The 18,763-nt window shown below is 33.7% G+C and overlaps 1 protein-coding gene across 1 annotated transcript; it reads left to right on the top strand.

The window, feature by feature from the left end:
• The first annotated feature begins 387 nt into the window (after positions 1–387).
• LOC109797480 (myosin-6) lies at positions 388–17,711 on the top strand. The gene is made up of 39 exons (XM_020357531.3): positions 388–890; positions 2,687–2,815; positions 3,144–3,287; positions 3,430–3,575; positions 3,658–3,817; positions 3,924–3,982; positions 4,082–4,241; positions 4,838–4,987; positions 5,087–5,223; positions 5,304–5,450; positions 5,574–5,675; positions 6,091–6,148; positions 6,289–6,390; positions 8,299–8,336; positions 8,419–8,545; positions 8,688–8,858; positions 8,944–9,075; positions 9,192–9,301; positions 9,382–9,442; positions 9,772–9,949; positions 10,042–10,247; positions 10,392–10,511; positions 11,047–11,145; positions 11,449–11,661; positions 11,805–11,944; positions 12,113–12,221; positions 12,306–12,350; positions 12,444–12,524; positions 12,618–12,788; positions 14,395–14,550; positions 14,634–14,822; positions 15,041–15,166; positions 15,282–15,352; positions 15,471–15,570; positions 15,717–15,773; positions 16,059–16,115; positions 16,403–16,483; positions 16,573–16,655; positions 17,337–17,711. The coding sequence occupies exons 1-39, from the start codon at positions 888–890 to the stop codon at positions 17,449–17,451; spliced, it is 4,533 nt and encodes a 1,510-aa protein (XP_020213120.1). The 5' UTR covers positions 388–887; the 3' UTR covers positions 17,452–17,711.
• Positions 17,712–18,763: the final 1,052 nt, after the last annotated feature.

Here is an 18,763-nt window from a genome sequence, read left to right as displayed (position 1 = left end):
ATCGATTCTGCTGAACCTTATCCATCAAAAGCATATAATTTTAACTCGATGTAATTAATAGTAACAAAATTAATTTGATTAAACTAAATTTGAAAAATTGACTACCCGAAGAAGAAAAGGAGAAAAGAAAAGAAAATGCATGCAAGTAAGGACAAAAGGAGAGGATTGAGGCCAGTAGAGCAGCATCCGAAGATGTTGGCGACCGCGATAGGCGCCTCAAATATTTTGATTTTTAATGCAACATCTTTGACAACGTTTGTCTTCAAATGAAAAGGTACCGTAATTCATTCCAACACTCAGGGGCATTTATGGAATTCCACCGACATAAGGAAGCGTTTCATTTCATTTTACCTAAACTGAGCTTAAACTACGATGCAGTGCTGCTATATCCAATTGTCACCGCATCATCATAATCATCGTCCTTATTTTTTTACCCAATAAACTTCCATTAAACTATTTTCCCTTAGAGTCAAGAATAAAAAAAAAGGAAAATACTGTAACACAGAGCGTACACAACACAACAGAACAACACTCATAACATAAATAAAACCCGTAACGAAAGCAAGGTCTGCCGTTGAACCAGTGGCAGCAGAAGACCAGGGGCTTATTATCTTCTTCAAAAGTTTTGGTCTTGTTGAAGGGTTTTAAGCTTCTCTCGGTTTTTTTTCTCCACATTGTCTTTCAGTTCATATATTATTTATATATAGATATACCCTTTTGTTTTTTCTGCATTTGGTGTTGGAAAGCACGTATTTTTGTGAAAGTTGTGGTGGAAAGCGTGGAGGGGAAGTGGCAAGATCTTTCATTTTGATTGGGGGAGTAGCCGTTGGACGTGGTAGCAGTAGATCCGGTTGCAAGCTGAGTTTTTGATCCGATCTCTCTCAGAAATGGTATTCATTTCTCATTCATTTGGGGGTTGCCTTGTGGTCTTGGTTGAGTCAATTTCAAGTCTTTCATTTCCTTTCAGTGACGTGAAACTCACTTTGTTGTAATGGACTCTTTGATGTGGGTTTGTTGTTGTTTGTTTGTTTGTTTCTTTTTGTTTTTGATGGAAATGGGGTTGTTGTTTTCCTATGTTAATGGACTGATCTGCTATAGCATAGAAGGCAGATTTGGCTCTTTCTTTTTATCTTAGAACTGATTGCTTCTACTTTTTATGAATGTGTTGTTATTGCCAGCTGACATTATAGGGGTTCAATTCTGTAGTGTATAGTGTTTTTCATCTTAATTATGTTCTTTGAAAAAAACATGAAGATTTATAGTTTATATGAATTTGCAGTTATTTTACCTGGACTTTTAAGAAAAAGTAAACACTGTGAATGCCGTTTTCTGAATCTTTTGTTTTGCTAATTTATGCTTCTGGTTACAACTTTCATAAATTTGGTGCCATTATGTTGTTGCAATGTGTCATTGATTGGTTTGGATATTTTTCATTGATTTAAGTGTAAATATTTTACTTTTGTTTTTGAATTTGGTTCAAAATTAAAATCAAGCATAACTGTTTCTTGTTTTTTTTTCGAAGAATCCTAATCAAAGAGGTTTGACGTTACTCTTTGACAATGTAGGTGCTTAACCTCCAAGTAACATACTTAATGGGTAAATGTGCATGTCTGTGTGGCTGAGGACTAGTTTTTTCCCCCTTTCCTATGCTTGTTACTATCTGTAGGGTGTGGCACTTGGCAACTGTTTATTAATCTCCCCATGTTCTTTACTTTCAATTAATAAATTTAATTGGATGATAGTAGGTTTCGAATGTTTCCATCACTCATAATCAATGTTTCCTACCTTATTTTCTGAGAAGCTTGACTAGTACATGAATCATTAGTGTGTTTGTCATCTATTTCCTTCATACGTTCTTTTTTATATTTTGGTTAATACCAATCTTGAATTCAATACTAGATGTGCATATATTTTCTTCTGATTATGTTGCAACAAGCTTTTCATACCATAGCTGTTAGTTAATGAATTTTTTTTTAACTTGAGCAACTTTGATTGACCTCCTTCATTGAATTTGTCATTTTCTAGTAATGAGGTTATAGTTAAACTTTCATAGATGCTGTTTCACATTAGGAAATAATTAATACGCAGATGAGCAGCAATGGAAAAACTAGATTCCAATGGGTGTCAACTGATACTTTCAACCTCGTGGGTTTAAATTAAACCCATATTTCAACTCCAGTATAAGGCAGATTATGGAGTTGTTACATGATGCTTGAGCCATTCTTGTTATGACTTTCTACAGCAAAATTAGAAGTTTTTAGGTTTGAGAAAATGTTTTCTATTTTCACTTTTAACTTTATAAATGCCAACTTATTGCTTTATGTAGTGCAATGTTATAAAATAACTGCTATAGCGTTTCGATAACGCCATAACATGGCATCTTTTGACCCCTCTGCCATAGGAAATATGTGAAGGGTGGCCCACAATGGCAGTGTCATAGGTTGCAATGGCATGTTTTTATGGCAGAATTTTGGCTTTCCACCATTGATAACATTGATCTATTTGTGCACGTGTGGACTTATATTTCAATTATGTGAATTTAAGAGAGAGAGAACTTTACTTTTCCTTTTACCCACTTTGTATGAGTTTAACCGTAGTTATTTGATTATGCTTAAAATTTCGTTTGAGAGAACTGAATTTTGCTAGTAGCTAGTACACTTATGTTGTGACACTCTCTGCATTGTAGGCTGCTGCTGCCAATCCTGTAGTTGGGTCCCATATTTGGGTGGAGGATCCTGATGTGGCTTGGATAGATGGTGAGGTCCTTGAGGTTAAAGGAGAAGAAATTAAAGTCCTTTGCACTTCAGGGAAGACGGTGAGCATATTTTCGCTACTTTGTAATATTTGCTAAAAGTTAATCCTTACCAATGCATTTTCTTTGTTCTTTGAAATTTATGGGTTTTTTACTTTGAGGGCTATTATTTCGTAAACATGAATGACTAGTGGGAACCTTTGAAGCATATCATAATGAATATATGTGTCTTATTTAAATTTGAAATTCTTTGTTCTTGTCTTGCATGCTTCCTGTGCTTTTATTTGGCATACTCCATTTACATTTTCTTAAGTTAACTCAAAGTTGGAACTTTCTGATGTTTTAAATTTGTGAATTTTGTCCTTCTCTTGTTTGTCTTCAAAATTTGCAGGTTGTTGTTAAAGCTTCCAGTATTTATCATAAAGATACTGAAGTCCCACCAAGTGGAGTGGATGATATGACAAAGCTTGCATACCTGCATGAACCTGGAGTCCTAGATAACCTGAGATCAAGATATGATATAAATGAAATTTATGTAGGCATTACAGTTTCCAGCTCTTCAAAGTTTGTTTCTGTTGCATGGGGGGAATGGTCAATGGTTCCCTTTATTTTGCATTCATTAGTATCTGCATATTTTCATACTTATTGACAAGTGCTGACTAATATTTTGTTTCCAGACTTACACTGGGAATATATTGATTGCTGTGAACCCTTTTATAAAGCTCCCTCATTTATATGATAGCCATATGATGGCACAATATAAAGGAGCAGCTTTTGGTGAGCTAAGTCCACATCCCTTTGCTGTTGCAGATGCAGCATATAGGTAGTTTTCATATTTTTCCTGCAGATACATCATGTTATTAGTTTAATTAAAAGCCTGACTATACAAATTATTGTGGATTTAGGCTTATGATAAACGAGGGAATCAGCCAGTCAATATTGGTTAGTGGTGAAAGTGGAGCTGGTAAAACAGAAAGTACCAAGTTACTCATGAGGTATCTTGCTTACATGGGTGGGAGAGTTGCTGTTGCTGAAGGTAGAACTGTTGAGCAAAAGGTCCTTGAGGTAAGAGAATTATACTTTCCTTTTTCAGCATCTAAATTTCTTAGAACCTTAACTTATGTCCATTCAACCTAACCCTTGTTTTGACCCTTTCTTCTTTGATCTGCAGTCCAATCCTGTTCTAGAAGCCTTTGGCAATGCAAAGACTGTTAGGAACAATAATTCAAGGTGGGAAATAATAGTAAGTTTTCTGCTTATGTAGTTATATCACAAACTTTTTGTAATCCTGTCTTATTTATTTTATTTTCTCACTTTTGACTTCTGCAGTCGTTTTGGCAAGTTTGTGGAGATTCAATTTGACCAGAAGGGAAGAATTTCAGGAGCTGCTATAAGGACTTATCTGCTTGAAAGATCACGTGTTTGCCAGGTGTCAGATCCGGAGAGGAACTATCATTGTTTCTACATGCTCTGTGCTGCACCTCCGGAGGTACTGAAGCTATTTTGGTTTCATTAGTTTGTTTCTGGATTTAATTGTAAATGTTAGGAAATTACCATTAGAAAATATTTCCTGAAAATGGACCTGGAGAAAACTTTGATAGAAAATAAGAGTTGATTTACTTTCCTCTCATAGTTTTTATGTATGCCTATCTATAATTTGTTTTTTGTTGTAAGATGTGTCTTTTCGCTTTATCAGGATAATGCATGCTGGTTGTACTTGTTAGTTGTGACCTTGTTTTTAGCTTAGAGGTTCAGAGTTTGTAGTAATGTATTTTCAATCTTGCTATTAGTGGAAGATAAACATGGGGCGATAGAACTTTAGCATGTTAGGATATAATTTTTTCTAGTTAGACATCTTTATGGTTTAGGTTTGTTTTGTGGTAACATTGCTTCCCTGTTTTGTGAATATTTATTTATCTGAATGATTAGTGATAAACAGATTTTGAAAGATGCATCATGTTGGGTCAACTATTTTTAGTTTTCAATGGTCTGTATTGGCAATATGCTTTCGAAGTTCATTATTGGTGAATTTGTGCTTAATTTAATTTAATTTATTTATAATTTTCTGGTCCTCTTTTTTGACAGGATATTAAAAAGTACAAATTAGAAGATCCAAGAACGTTTCATTATTTGAATCAATCAAATTGCTTTCAGTTGGAAGGGGTTGATGAATCTAAAGAATATAGAGACACAAGGAGAGCAATGGATATTGTTGGAATAAGTTCTAAGGAGCAGGTATTTTGTTGGGATTTTATTTTTATTCATTTTCAGTTTCTTCAAGCTTGACCTATGATTAAATGCTTTGTTTTTCCACCTCCCAATTGCTCTCTTTAGGATGCAATATTTCAAGTTGTTGCTGCAATTTTACATCTTGGCAACATTGAATTTGTCAAAGGGAAAGAAATAGACTCATCTATTCCTAAAGATGAAAAATCTCGGTTTCATCTACAGACTGCAGCTGAGCTTTTCATGTGAGCAAGCATTTTGAACTTGCTTTGTTTCTAGCTTTGCATTTCATCTTTTCCATGTTGGCTCATAATTTTTTATTCAGGTGTGATGCAAAGGCACTTGAAGATTCTCTTTGCAAACGTGTAATTGTTACTCGTGATGAAACAATTACAAAATGGCTGGATCCGGAAGCTGCTGCACTCAGCAGAGATGCCTTGGCTAAGATTGTATACACAAGATTGTTTGACTGGTAAGCCTGGCAGCAGATTGTTTAAAGATATAATTTTGTGAACCTTGGTCATAGTTACCAAGTTTTTCTATTTGCTCCAAGTGTTAATATCTGTTTCTATAATTTTATGTCTTGCTTTTGTAGGTTGGTTGATAAAATTAATAATTCTATTGGCCAAGACCCTCAGTCAAAATCCTTAATTGGCGTGCTGGATATTTATGGTTTTGAGAGTTTCAAGACTAACAGGTTTGTAACCAGTGCACTTTTTGTTGTGTTATTATTAATTAACATCGGTGAGTCTTCAAGTGAACAGTTACTCCAAGAAACTTACAGTTTGTTTGGGACATGGGAGGCAATAATGTCCTCCACCTGTAGTTGTCTTATTCTGAGATGCTAGATTGAATTGGTGATATCATTTAGTCCATCCTCAGTTCATTATAACCTTGCTCATGATTAACAACGCTTATGTCATAAATTCATTTGTTAGTTTTGTTCGTGGTTAAAATACATTTTATGAAATGTCATTCATTTCCATCACGTATTATTAGCAGTCTACTTGACTGGGGATTTATCTAATAGACATAAGCTCTACCACCTTTTGTAATAGTAATGATTTTGATTTTGTATGATATTATTCCTGTTTGTTATGTGTACTTTGCAGTTTTGAGCAATTTTGTATAAATTTGACCAATGAAAAGCTTCAGCAACATTTTAATCAGGTTTGTATATGAAAATGATTATTTTCTTTTTAAAGGCCAGTATCTTTTTCTTGTATGTCTGAAACAGACAGTAATATTATTATTATTATTTTACATCTATTCAACATGCTCTTGTTATGCTTTAATATTTTGTTATGCAGCATGTTTTCAAAATGGAGCAAGAAGAATACAAAAAAGAAGAAATTGATTGGAGTTACATTGAATTCGTGGACAATCAAGATATTCTGGATCTCATTGAAAAGGTTTTCCCTTCTAACTCTGCAATCCTTTTGTTGATATTGGCTTGATCTCTTGTAGGATTTTTTTTATAATGAGATATTCATTTCTATTAAAATTAAATGTTAAATGAGCAGTAAAGAGTTAACATGAGCATAAACCAATTGTCACGGAGATTAGAATATTGCAATGCGTGAATGGACATATAAATCAAGGTTAGAGGGAAAAAAGGAGTAGCACCTATTGAGGAAAAGATGGTAAGTCTAAGATGTTTTGGCTACATGAGAAGATGATCAATTCAAGTGCTAGCAAGAAGAGTAAATTGCATTGAGGATAGCCCAATTATTAGAGGCAGAGGTTGACCAAGAAAGGCAAAAGCCTCTAAGTCAAAACATTAGTTTGATTTATGTCTTAGATTTAAATTGACCTTTTGAAGACTTATTTATTTATATTTATTTTTTATGAGAGAACACATTGACATTTGTTTGATTTGTGTAGCTGTCAATCTCATCTAGTGTGAAAAAGCTTTATGTTGTTGCTTCATTTTTCAATGAAACTAAATTTGTGTTTTGACCTACACTATTGTGTTTAGGGCAGTATGAATGAGTTTGGATCCTCTTACATGAGATGATGCATGTTTGTTTGAGTACCTTCTTATTTTATTTTATTCAGAAAATATGAGAATCTGCTTTAAAATTTTAAATAATTACCCACAAGTAATAGAATCTTTTTTTCTTTTTATAATTTTTTACAGGCTTTAAGTTTTTAATTAACTAATAACTACCCACTGATTTCAGTGCCTTGTTTTTAGTATAAAGTTGTTGTTTCTAAGATACCAGAGGCAGACACTAAACTTATTATTATTATTATTATTATTATTATTTATATATATATATATATTTTAGATTTTTTATAGTAAATATAGAAGTTAGAAGATAAAAGACAAAACTAGTTTCTATTTATTGTAAATTCAAAGGAAGTTGCTTTCAAAAACGTGAACTTGTGTGGAAAAGATGGTTGACTACAGTTTTCAATAATCCTCAACATGCCTGTCTTCAGTTAGACATTGGAATTTGGAAATGGTTAGATATTGTAGATATCTTTAATTATGGTAATTGAGCAATTGTTGGATATTGTTAGATATCTTTAATTACGGTAATTCTAGGATTTAATAGATATATTAATTAGATAAATATTTTCTTTGTATTGGTTTCCTTCTATATATACAAAATTATTACTAATGATACACTCCGTTGTGTACAATGGCACACGGATTCTCACGTGTCTTGCTTTCTCTCCTCTACAGAAATAAACAAGATAATAAGATGGACTGGGAACTTGGGATGAGTAACATGACTTTTGGGATGTACCTAAAAGTCATTTACAGATAATTAATACATTTGTATTTGTATACTTTTAATGCTGATATATTTCACAATGTCTGTTTTGAAAATTGAAAATCAATGAGGTTGTGTATATATATCAAAGAGATAAAATGTTCTATTTGTTGCTTAGTAAAAAAAAACAGTTCATTAATTATTATTTGGACATCTTGAAGGTTATTTTTCATTTAAAAAAATGGTTTTAAATAATGTTTTGAAAGAAATTTGCCATGTTCAGTTAATGTATTTAGAGACTAGGTTGAATTTATGAATTAATTTAAGAAAGGTAAATCTGATTACCTTGAAATGATAATTGCTAGTGCATACAAATTGATCCTTGTCTCCTCTCCCTTAAGTAGAAAATATCTTGTATATCAAGAAGTTATTCATGATTTTGCTTTTATTACTGTTAGCAGGCTAAATATCTTGACTTGCCACTGTTACTGTTAGCACACAATGTCATAGTTGTCTTTGTGCAGTCTGCCATTTGTGGATTTATTATTTACCATTTGAAATTTATTGACTTTTGAATTATCTTGTATTCATTTTCAGAAACCTGGTGGCATAATAGCTCTTCTGGATGAAGCTTGGTATACTTTGTACTGATAGCCCATATATATTTTTCAATTATTTTTATTGATGCTCAGATAGCTCTGTGTTTGTACTATGCAGTATGTTTCCTAGATCTACACATGAAACTTTTGCCCAAAAGTTGTATCAGACCTTCAAAAACCATAAAAGGTTTAGCAAGCCTAAATTATCACGTAGTGACTTCACAATTTGCCATTATGCTGGAGATGTAAGTTAGTAAAGTTGTAATTTATATGTGCAGAGATATAATACATAGGATTACATATATAGTATAAGTACATGTCCAGGATGCTGTATGTGATTCATTCCTTCTTTGGATAACATGTACACTTAACCTGTGTCATTTGTAGGTCACTTATCAAACTGAATTTTTCCTCGACAAGAACAAAGATTATGTTGTTGCAGAACACCAGGCACTTCTTTATGCTTCCAAATGTCCGTTTGTATCGGGCTTGTTTACCCCTTCACCTGAGGAATCTTCCAAGCAATCAAAGTTCTCTTCAATAGGTTCACGATTTAAGGTTGGTTTATTTTTATTTGAAATGAAACCAACTTATTTGTCTTTCTTGCCTAATCTTTGGGTTTGTGAAAACACTTGTCTTGCAGCAACAATTGCAATCCTTACTTGAAACTCTCAGTGCCACTGAGCCACACTACATTCGTTGTGTAAAACCCAATAACCTTCTTAAGCCAGCAATTTTTGAGAATAAAAATGTTTTGCTGCAACTACGTTGTGGGGTAAGATTGCTAGTATTTAACATTTTTCTTTTAAAATATAGTTTGTTCCATAATTTGAAGTTCAACATGATATTATTGTGTGTTTATGCTTATTAGCATAGTTCATCTGGTTGTAGGGAGTTATGGAGGCAATTAGGATAAGCTGTGCTGGGTATCCTACTAGAAAAGCCTTTGAAGAATTTGTGGATCGATTTAGTCTTCTTGCACCTGAAGCATTGGATGGAAGGTATCTGAATTGTTCATCTATCGTGTTAGTCATTATTCTGAAAATGCTTATGCTTTTCCATATTTTTTTAATTATGTTAGTTCTGATGAGGTCACTGCTTGCAAGAGGATTCTAAAGAATGTCGGACTTGAAGGCTATCAGGTAACTGTTACAGTGTGATCAAATCTTTATTCTTTGGGAGTCTTTCTCTTTATGCTGGGAGAGCTGGTAACTTTTTCTTTTCTTCTCTCCTTGCATGATTCATCTATACTACCATTATACCGAGAGTAAATTTGGAGAGTGTAGTTTATGTTTAGGAATGATCACTATGTCATGTGTTTGTCAAGTATATACCAAACATGAATTGCTAATTATTGCGATCTGTACTTACTGTAATGATATATACCATTGCATTTGACAATTGCAGATTCTTGGTGATACAAGGCATATATTATTGTTTTCTAATTTATTGGTTCTGTTTGTTGCCACAGATTGGTAAGACAAAAGTGTTTCTTCGAGCTGGTCAGATGGCAGAACTAGATACCCGTAGAAGTGAAATCTTAGGAAAGTCAGCAAGCATTATTCAGAGAAAAGTTCGTTCCTATTTGGCCCGCCAAAGTTTCATCTTGCTTCGTTTGTCCGCCATTTGGATTCAAGCTGCTTGCAGAGGTCACTGCTTCTTGACATATTAGCTCACAGGTTGGATTTGGGAAAAAATTTAGACTTGTGAAGTCTGATGACTTTCTTTGTACTGATTGCAGGACAACTTGCTAGGCAAGTATATGAGGGAATGCGGCAGGAGGCTTCTAGTTTGATGATTCAAAGGTGCTTCCGCATGCATATTGCTAGGAGTGCATACAAAAAATTGTATACTTCTGCTGTCTCTATCCAGACTGGTTTGCGGGGGTTGGCTGCTCGTTGTGAGCTAGATTTTAGAAGGCGGACTAAAGCAGCAATTGTCATTCAGGTATTTCTAAGAACCATAATTATTAGTCATTTTAAACATTTTTATGCATTCTATACAAAATCATTGTTGCGGAGCTTGGTTTTAAATTTTTATTTGTTTTCAAATGGTATGTTATTCCAACACAAATGATTTTGTGTATTCTAGAGCCACTGCCGGAAATACTTGGCACGAATTCATTTCACAAAATTAAAGAAGGCAGCAATTACAACACAATGTGCATGGAGAGGAAAAGTTGCACGGCAAGAATTGCGAAAGCTCAAGATGGTAAGCACCTTTGTGCAACTCCTTGATCCTTTGAATCCATTAATGGAAATTTGTTTCAAGTAAAACTGTGAGTTAGTAAACATCATATTAGACCCTAGATAATAGTTATGATAAGTGAATTTAGAATTCAATGGGTTCATAGGTGTATTGACATTTGGTTAGTGGCATTAGCCCTTCATAATTTATAGCATAAAGTTATTTAAGTAGCAAGTAATCAGATGTGAAATCAGATTACATATCTCCTGAAACAGTACCAGTTTCACATCTTGTTTGGGTTTACATGGTCACATTGTCGTGTGAAAGAGGTAATGTGTTGGATTGGGAGTACAGCGATCTGTGATTGTTGAACATTAAAAAATGCTAGTCTGGAATTCATAACTGTAAGAGTCAATTTTACACACATTTTGCAAGAGGAAAAAACACATGCTTTCTTTTTTGGTGAAGGGAACTTTTTCAATACTATTACATCTTAAGATTGTGTATTCACTTTTCATTTTTGTTATTATCGTGATTGAGATTTATTTTTTTGTTGCAGGCTGCAAGAGAAACAGGAGCTCTCCAAGCTGCCAAAAATAAGCTTGAAAAGCAAGTTGAAGACCTTACATTAAGGTTGCAGCTGGAAAAACGTTCAAGGGTAAATTACTATGATTTTGCCAGTACTAACTGCTAACTGAGATAACTTAATGTGGTAAACTAGCAATTTTCTACCATTATGAATGAACCCTGTCAAATTAGTTTGAGTAAAATATTGTGGCATGATCTGTTATCAATGTAGCAATACTTGTTTTAGAAACTTTTCCCAGTAAAGTGAAATTGATCTGTGTAATAGATGAAAAGGGACTTTTTCTGTGTTTTTTTACTGAGAAAGATATAAGAAAGTGATGACACGATATTTAGAATCTTGAAAAGCTTCTTTAACCTCTAATATTAAATATAGGTTGACATGGAAGAAGCAAAAACACAAGAAAATCAAAGATTACAATCTGCTTTGCAAGAGATGCAACTTCAGTTTAAAGAAACTAAGTCACTTCTTGAAAAGGAGAGGGAGGCTACAAAAAGGGCAGCAGAGAGAGAGCCCATCATACAGGAGGTTCCGGTTGTTGACCATGCTTTGTTGGAGAAGCTCAGTAGTGAGAATGAGAAACTCAAGGTGAAGTGGTTATGGCATTGTTATCCATGCTTCATTTCAAGAAAGTATTTGTATATTGATACATTTAGGATATCCTCACATTTTGGGTGAGATATGTTGCCATATTGTATTATTAAGACAGTGCTTTGTGGAGTCTGTTACAGAACATGGTGAGTTCACTGGAAAAGAAAATTGATGAAACGGAAAAAAGGTATGAAGAGGCAAACAGAATTGGCGAAGAAAGGTTGAAGCAAGCTTTGGATGCAGAATCAAAAGTAATCCAGTTGAAGACTGCTATGCAAAGGTTTTATTTGTGATTAAACTTTGTTGATATAAGATAAATCTTTAATTGACATCATTTGATGTTTTAGGGAAATTTTTGTCTCTGCGTTAGTTATCATTCATACTCTAATTGCTATTACAAGATCTCTATCATCATGACCATTTTTAAATTTTTTTTTAATATTGATAGGCTAGAAGAGAAATTCATGGACATGGAATCTGCAAACCATATTCTTCAGAAACAATCTCTCCTAAACTCATCTATGAAAACAATAGCAGAGCACCTGTCTTCCCCAGAGGTAATTAATTCTAGCCAAGATATATAAATCCTCATTCTCTATGTAAATATACATATATTGAAATATTGACATTTTTATGTACAGAAGTTAGAAAATGGTCACCACGTGGCAGAAGAGCAGAAAGCTGATGTAAGTATTCTTTACTACTGTTTCTGTATGCCTTCTGTGAATCTGTAACTGTTGACTGTGTTTAATGGAATACAAATTGAGTTATCTTTGCAGGATACATGTGTCACACCTGTGAAACAATTCGGTACAGAATCTGACGCTAAATTGAGGAGGTCTTACATTGAACGACAACATGTACGTGCTTAAATTTAGGAATTTAATTTTGTTTGTTGTCATAGTTATTTATGCCAAAATACTATTCTCATTTTAAACTCTTGTTCACTGTAGGAGAGTGTCGATTCACTTGTCAACTGTGTTATGAAAAATATTGGCTTCAATCATGGAAAACCCATTGCTGCATTCACCATTTACAAATGTCTGCTCCACTGGAAATCATTCGAAGCTGAAAGAACTAGTGTATTTGATCGCCTTATCCAAATGATTGGTTTTGAAATTGAGGTGATGTAATTACTTTATTCTGAATTATACTTTATAGTACATGATAAGATAATATATATGGAAAAACAGCTTAGTTGAAAATTTTAGTCATAGGATAAGAGCATTTAATTATGTGAAGATAATGTGATTTATCCCATGTATTTTGACAATTTAAATTCTATATCATTTTTAAAATGTAAATAACTTGCTTTTTTGCCTTTTGTTTTGATTATATATGTACTAACGATACTAAGATTGTTGAAATAAAATGGGTTTGAACAAATAGTTACAAAGGGAGTGTAATTGTGTTGTTTAGTGGGTAACTTTTCAACACGTGATATTAGTTGGGCCCAATTCTGGGAACTAACAAGAGTCCTAATTCATAAAAAATTATGTGTTTGTGATAAATTTGTATGGGTAGACAGTTATCTTCTCTTTCATTCAGCATCTGGTTCCTCCATAGAGAGCTGTTTTGAAGAGCATGTTGAAATGGCTCAATGGGAGTATGATTAAACAATTGTTTTGTTTTGCTTTTTGTTGGGGGAAGGGGAGTTTAAAAGAAGAAATTCATTATGCAGAAAGTTTGTGGGGTAAGATATTCTCCTTAAAAAAGAAAACAAACAGTAGGGAACATAGAAAACCTTAATAAAGCAAAGCTACTCAACGTATCTGTTGGAGAAACCTGTATAAAAAAGGCACTAGTGTGTTTTACACCAAATTGAAGCCAAAGCTGCTCATCCAAAATATCTCTAATAAGTTGTGAGACTTACGTTCCAACCAAATTGTGGCATAGATTAATTGCACATTACCACAAAAAAAGCAGGATTCTTGCGTTCTTCCATAACCAGGGAAGCTAGTTAGTCAACAGAAACTGGTCACCTGTAGCAGTCATTTTAATAATCTATGTTCTCTTAATGCTTTAATTTAGAGTAGGATCTGTTAGAAATGTGAATTTTTGAAGATCTAGAACCCCTAAAGATGTTAAACGCTACAGTCTACAGGAAGGTTGACTACTAAAAATCAAGTAATAAATCTGTCTCTGGGTACTAAGCAGCTCCTGCGAGATAATCCAAAATTAGAAACTTGAAGCCATTGAAAGCAAGTGCATGTTAATGAGAAAAATCTTCACTTGTGCCAAAAATATTTTATTTTTTTATTGTCTCCTCTTTCTGCTGAAGGAGTTTCATTGATTATGCAGCCTGGGACAACTCAAATCATATGTTTACAATTTTAATATCTTTAAACTCTCGCTCCATTTCATTGCGCTGAATAAGCAGTCTAGCGGAATGTAACATTCATTATTTGTTAATAACTTCTCTATTGGAGTTGGGACTGTCCGTTTGTGTTTATTTAGTTTAATTCTTGTTCAAGGATATTTTTCCTATGAAATTATTGGTGTTAGAAGTAATACATTGAATGCTGCTTTGGTCAGTTTCATGGTTTATTGTCCTAGTTATTCCTCCATTTCTTTAAAGAGTGGCTACTGTAATGTTAAATGCTGTGATCCTAATTTTTTTTTTATGAAATATTCTATATTTATGGTGTTTTCTGGTATAGCAACAAAAAGTGTTAGAGCACTCATCTAAAATTGTCTTTCTTCTACCTTACTCTCTTTTTTACCATACAGAATCAAGATGGCAATGATCATATGGCCTATTGGCTGTCAAATACATCTGCGTTGTTGTTTTTACTTGAACAAAGCCTGAAATCCGGGAGTTCAGCTAATGCTACCCCAGCTAGAAAACCACCTAATCCAACATCCCTCTTTGGAAGAATGACTATGGTAATGGATATTTCCTACATTGTATGTAAGCATATTTTTATTTAGCATTTGAAAAATACTGATTTATTCAAGGTAAATTGCAGAGTTTTCTTTCATCTCCTTCTTCTGCCAACCTTGCTGCCCCTCCTTCAGATGTTGTACGCAAGGTAGAGGCTAAGTACCCTGCTTTGCTTTTCAAGCAGCAGCTCACAGCCTATTTGGAGAAAATATATGGCATCATTCGGGATAATTTGAAGAAGGATTTAACACCAGTTCTTGCACTATGCGTCCAGGTGTGTTGAAATATAGTTGTCAATTGTTCAATTCAACTCAAGTGGTCTGGATAAAGTAGTATACAATATATCATTCCATAAAATTCATTGTTTATCCTCATAATTCCATTTTGGAGACATCTTCTAGAAATTTCAAAAAGGATGCTGAGCCTAATATTATTTTTGTTACAAATTTTTTATTTATTCTGTTCCTTATGCAAATCTCTGCTGATATGTAGGCTCCAAGAACATCAAAGGGAGGGTTACGTTCTGGCCGATCCTTTGCTAAAGATTCCCCAATGATTCACTGGCAGAGTATTATTGAATCTCTCAATACCCTCCTCTGTACACTGAAAGAGAACTTTGTAAGAAGATAAATTGTCACTTATTCTTCTGAATACTAAGCAGTTACCTCACTGATTGCTCGTCCATTCCATTTCTGAAAATTGCTGAAATGTGATATTTTCTTTTGGGCTTCAGGTGCCTCCAGTTCTTATCCAAAAGATCTTCAGTCAAACATTCTCATTTATTAATGTGCAACTCTTCAATAGGTAAGTAGTTTTTGCATACATCCTTTATCGCATAAGTTTTTATTTTATTTAGCATCATGATGGCACTCTTCTTAAAATGCGGAAAGGTTAACACCTCTTTTGCTCAAATGTTTACTAGTCTTCTTCTTCGGCGTGATTGTTGCACATTCAGCAACGGGGAATATGTGAAAGCTGGATTAGCTGAATTAGAGTTGTGGTGCTGCCAAGCAAAGGAAGAGGTAAATTGTCTATGCTTTTACTGTGATGTGTTAATTTCAAGTTAGGACATATATTACTTGGGCTTTAATGACATATGATGGGTTGTAGGGTTGATTCTGCATGCTTTTTGAACTGTTGTGCTCATTTTTTAAGTACAAACTTGCAGTATGCAGGGTCATCTTGGGATGAGCTTAAGCACATAAGACAGGCTGTTGGATTCTTGGTAAGTGTGTCTGATTAGATAATTTGCCACATTTTGTTGATGGTTCATTATTTTGATCGTAAATGATGATTCTCTATGCGTTGCATACTTGCACTTTGTTTTCTTTTTGCTTAATCATATACAATCTGGAAGTTTCATGATTAGTTTTGGTAACAGGATAAATCCTGTATAACTAAAGAATATGAAGTACCATTTTTATTCTATTTTATTTTTTCATGAATATTTAATTTATATGAAGTGATTAAAATCCAATCTGTCTTAATTATTGTCGTTGTTTATATACAGGTTATTCATCAGAAGTATAGGATTTCCTATGATGAAATCATCAATGATTTATGCCCTGTAAGTCTTTATACATCTCAAATTCCGTGTCAGTGAGAGGCCTGCATGCATTTCTCATCAATATGATGGTCTATGGACTTTTATTTTATGGTAGCCATACCTGAATCTGCTGAAAGCTCAGACATATAGGACTGAAATACAGACATATGTTTGCATTTAGTTGTAAGGGATGGATTAGAAGGAGAAAAGGATATTCATAAATGCATGGTTGCAAAAGCATGATCTCAATGTCTTCAACTGTGTATGTGTTTCTCTGATGTCTTTTCCTTTCCATTTTTCTTCTCCAGATCTTGAGTGTCCAGCAGCTGTATAGAATATGTACACTTTACTGGGATGGTAACTACAATACTCGAAGTGTATCTCCTGATGTAAGTATTTTGTCTATATTTTTTTTCCAATAACAGCAAAAGACATAGCTGAAGTGGTAAATAATTCACCGATTAATGCGCTCGAACAGGTCCTTTCAAGCATGAGGATGCTAATGGCTGAGGACTCCAATAATGCTCAGAGTGATTCTTTCTTGCTGGATGACAATTCCAGGTGAGGGTTCTTTAATAACACGTGCTTTGGGCATTAGAACATATAACTCTAAGTAGTGGCCAAAATTATCTTCATTATAATAGATAGAAGATAGATTATGTATTCAGGTCCTGTTTGGATAAAATTCTTAATAAGTACTTATAGGAGAAGATAATAAGTAGGTAAAATAAATCAAACTTCTTCCAGAAGTTAAAATCAACTTATGCACTTCAACTTTTATAGAAGTTTTCTCATCTAATTTCTCCAAAAAGTTGAAGTGCAGAGGTTGGTGCCCAGGTTTATTTTAACTTAAGGGTCTATTTGGACAAACTTTTTCAAAAGCACTTCTAAGAGAGAAAAATAAGAAGAAAAAAAAAAAACAGCAAAAGTTTCTCTAAATTCTCTCTTGTTAGTTTCTCTAAAATCTTATTTTTAACTTCTACATAAACTACTTTAAGCTTATAGAAAAACTTATTTCAATTTTTGTTCTACTATTCTATTTCTTCTAGGAGTACTTTTGAAAAAGTTTATTTATACAGAGCCTTAATTTATTTGTTGTGTAACGCATGCTAAAAGTAGCTGCAGCCTAATTATTTTAAATTCTTTGAATTCAATCTTTCGGGTTGTACTTGACTAGTTAGAGCAAATTTAAACTTTGCAAATAGGCTACATGTTCATGAAATGGTTTTTGCTTCTTTGCAGCATCCCCTTCTCAGTGGAAGATCTCTCTACATCACTGCAAGAGAAGGATTTCTCAGACATGAAACCAGCAGATGAGCTTCTTGAAAATCCAGCCTTCCAATTTTTGAATGAGTAGGCGTAGGAAGCTTAGTATAAAATGAGTTGTTGGTCCTTGCCATTGGTGGTTGTAAATGCCGTCTTATTATTCTTATTTTCTCTTTACATCTTTAAAGGAACTTGCATCTTTTTGGCCATATCCCTGCTGTAAAGTTATTTTTTCATTCTTTTCTCAGCATTCAATTGTAAAATATTCATTGTCAAATTTTGACTTTGTAAAGTCACATGGAGGAACATTTATATAGTAATGAATGTACCAAAATGTCTTGTTACTAGTAACATTGTTTATTGTTTATGTTCCTGTTGAGTTGCTAGAGGTGAAAACATTTACTACGTCCACCATAGCCGAAAAAGATTACAGATGTTTATGTAAGAAGTGGTCAGTGGCCACCTGTAATGTTTTATTGTAGTGCTATACTTTGCAATTAAAAGTTTTTTTTTTAATTATTGTAAACCAAGGTATCCTTAGTGGAAAGTTACGATATATTCTGTAAGGTACTGAAATTTATTTAAAAGATTGATTTTTCTTATCAATTTTTTTTTTTTGCATATACAGGAACTTTCTATTTTGATTTATAAGTCAATGTTCTATAAGAAATTGGACACCAATTAGGGCTTCGTGCCCTAACAAATTATTCTTATGTAACACAAGTTCAGGCTATAAGTGGATGTGACATTTTCCCAAAAGAACATGGTATGCTTAAACATATCAACAGTGCAAACAAAATTCCGTATATTTTGAGAATGTAGTTTCGAATTTTCTTATCAAATTTTCGAATTACGTATTTTGATTTGTTTACGTTTTTGTTCGTAGGAAGGAAAGTCCAAAACCTCGTTTTCCCCTATTACTATTGTTGTCAACCTAAAAATAATAAAAGGAAGCCATTTCATGATGTAGAAGTTGTTTGCTAGAATAATCTGCCGTCAATAGGCACATTTAATATTTTACAAATATAATTATGAAAAGTCTTGCGATTGAAACTTTTTTGGGCCAGCCCATTGGGAATTCACGTGGGTCTGGCCCCAAAAGTTTCCCCCCTAGTAGCAATAGGCAGAAGATTCACATTTAAACCCAACAAAAGGGTTTGGGACCATACTTCAATTGGACCACCCTATTGCTAAATTTCAGTAACAATAGGCAGAAGATGAAATGAAGACATGATGGTGGATTTGAATTAATGGGTTTGGATAAGCTTTGGTTTGGGGTGAAGGAAACAGCGAAAAGAATGGAGTGTGTTGTGGGTTAAGATTTTGGTCCATGAGTATTGTATTGTTCCACGAGGTTCACCTGAAATGCTGCCCAATATTTGGTCCATTCCCAATGGTTTGAA

Source organism: Cajanus cajan, chromosome 6 (assembly GCF_000230855.2).
Source record: "Cajanus cajan strain Asha chromosome 6, NIPB_CcT2T_4, whole genome shotgun sequence".
NCBI lineage: Eukaryota > Viridiplantae > Streptophyta > Magnoliopsida > Fabales > Fabaceae > Cajanus > Cajanus cajan.
This window is presented reverse-complemented; position numbering and strand designations above follow the sequence as displayed.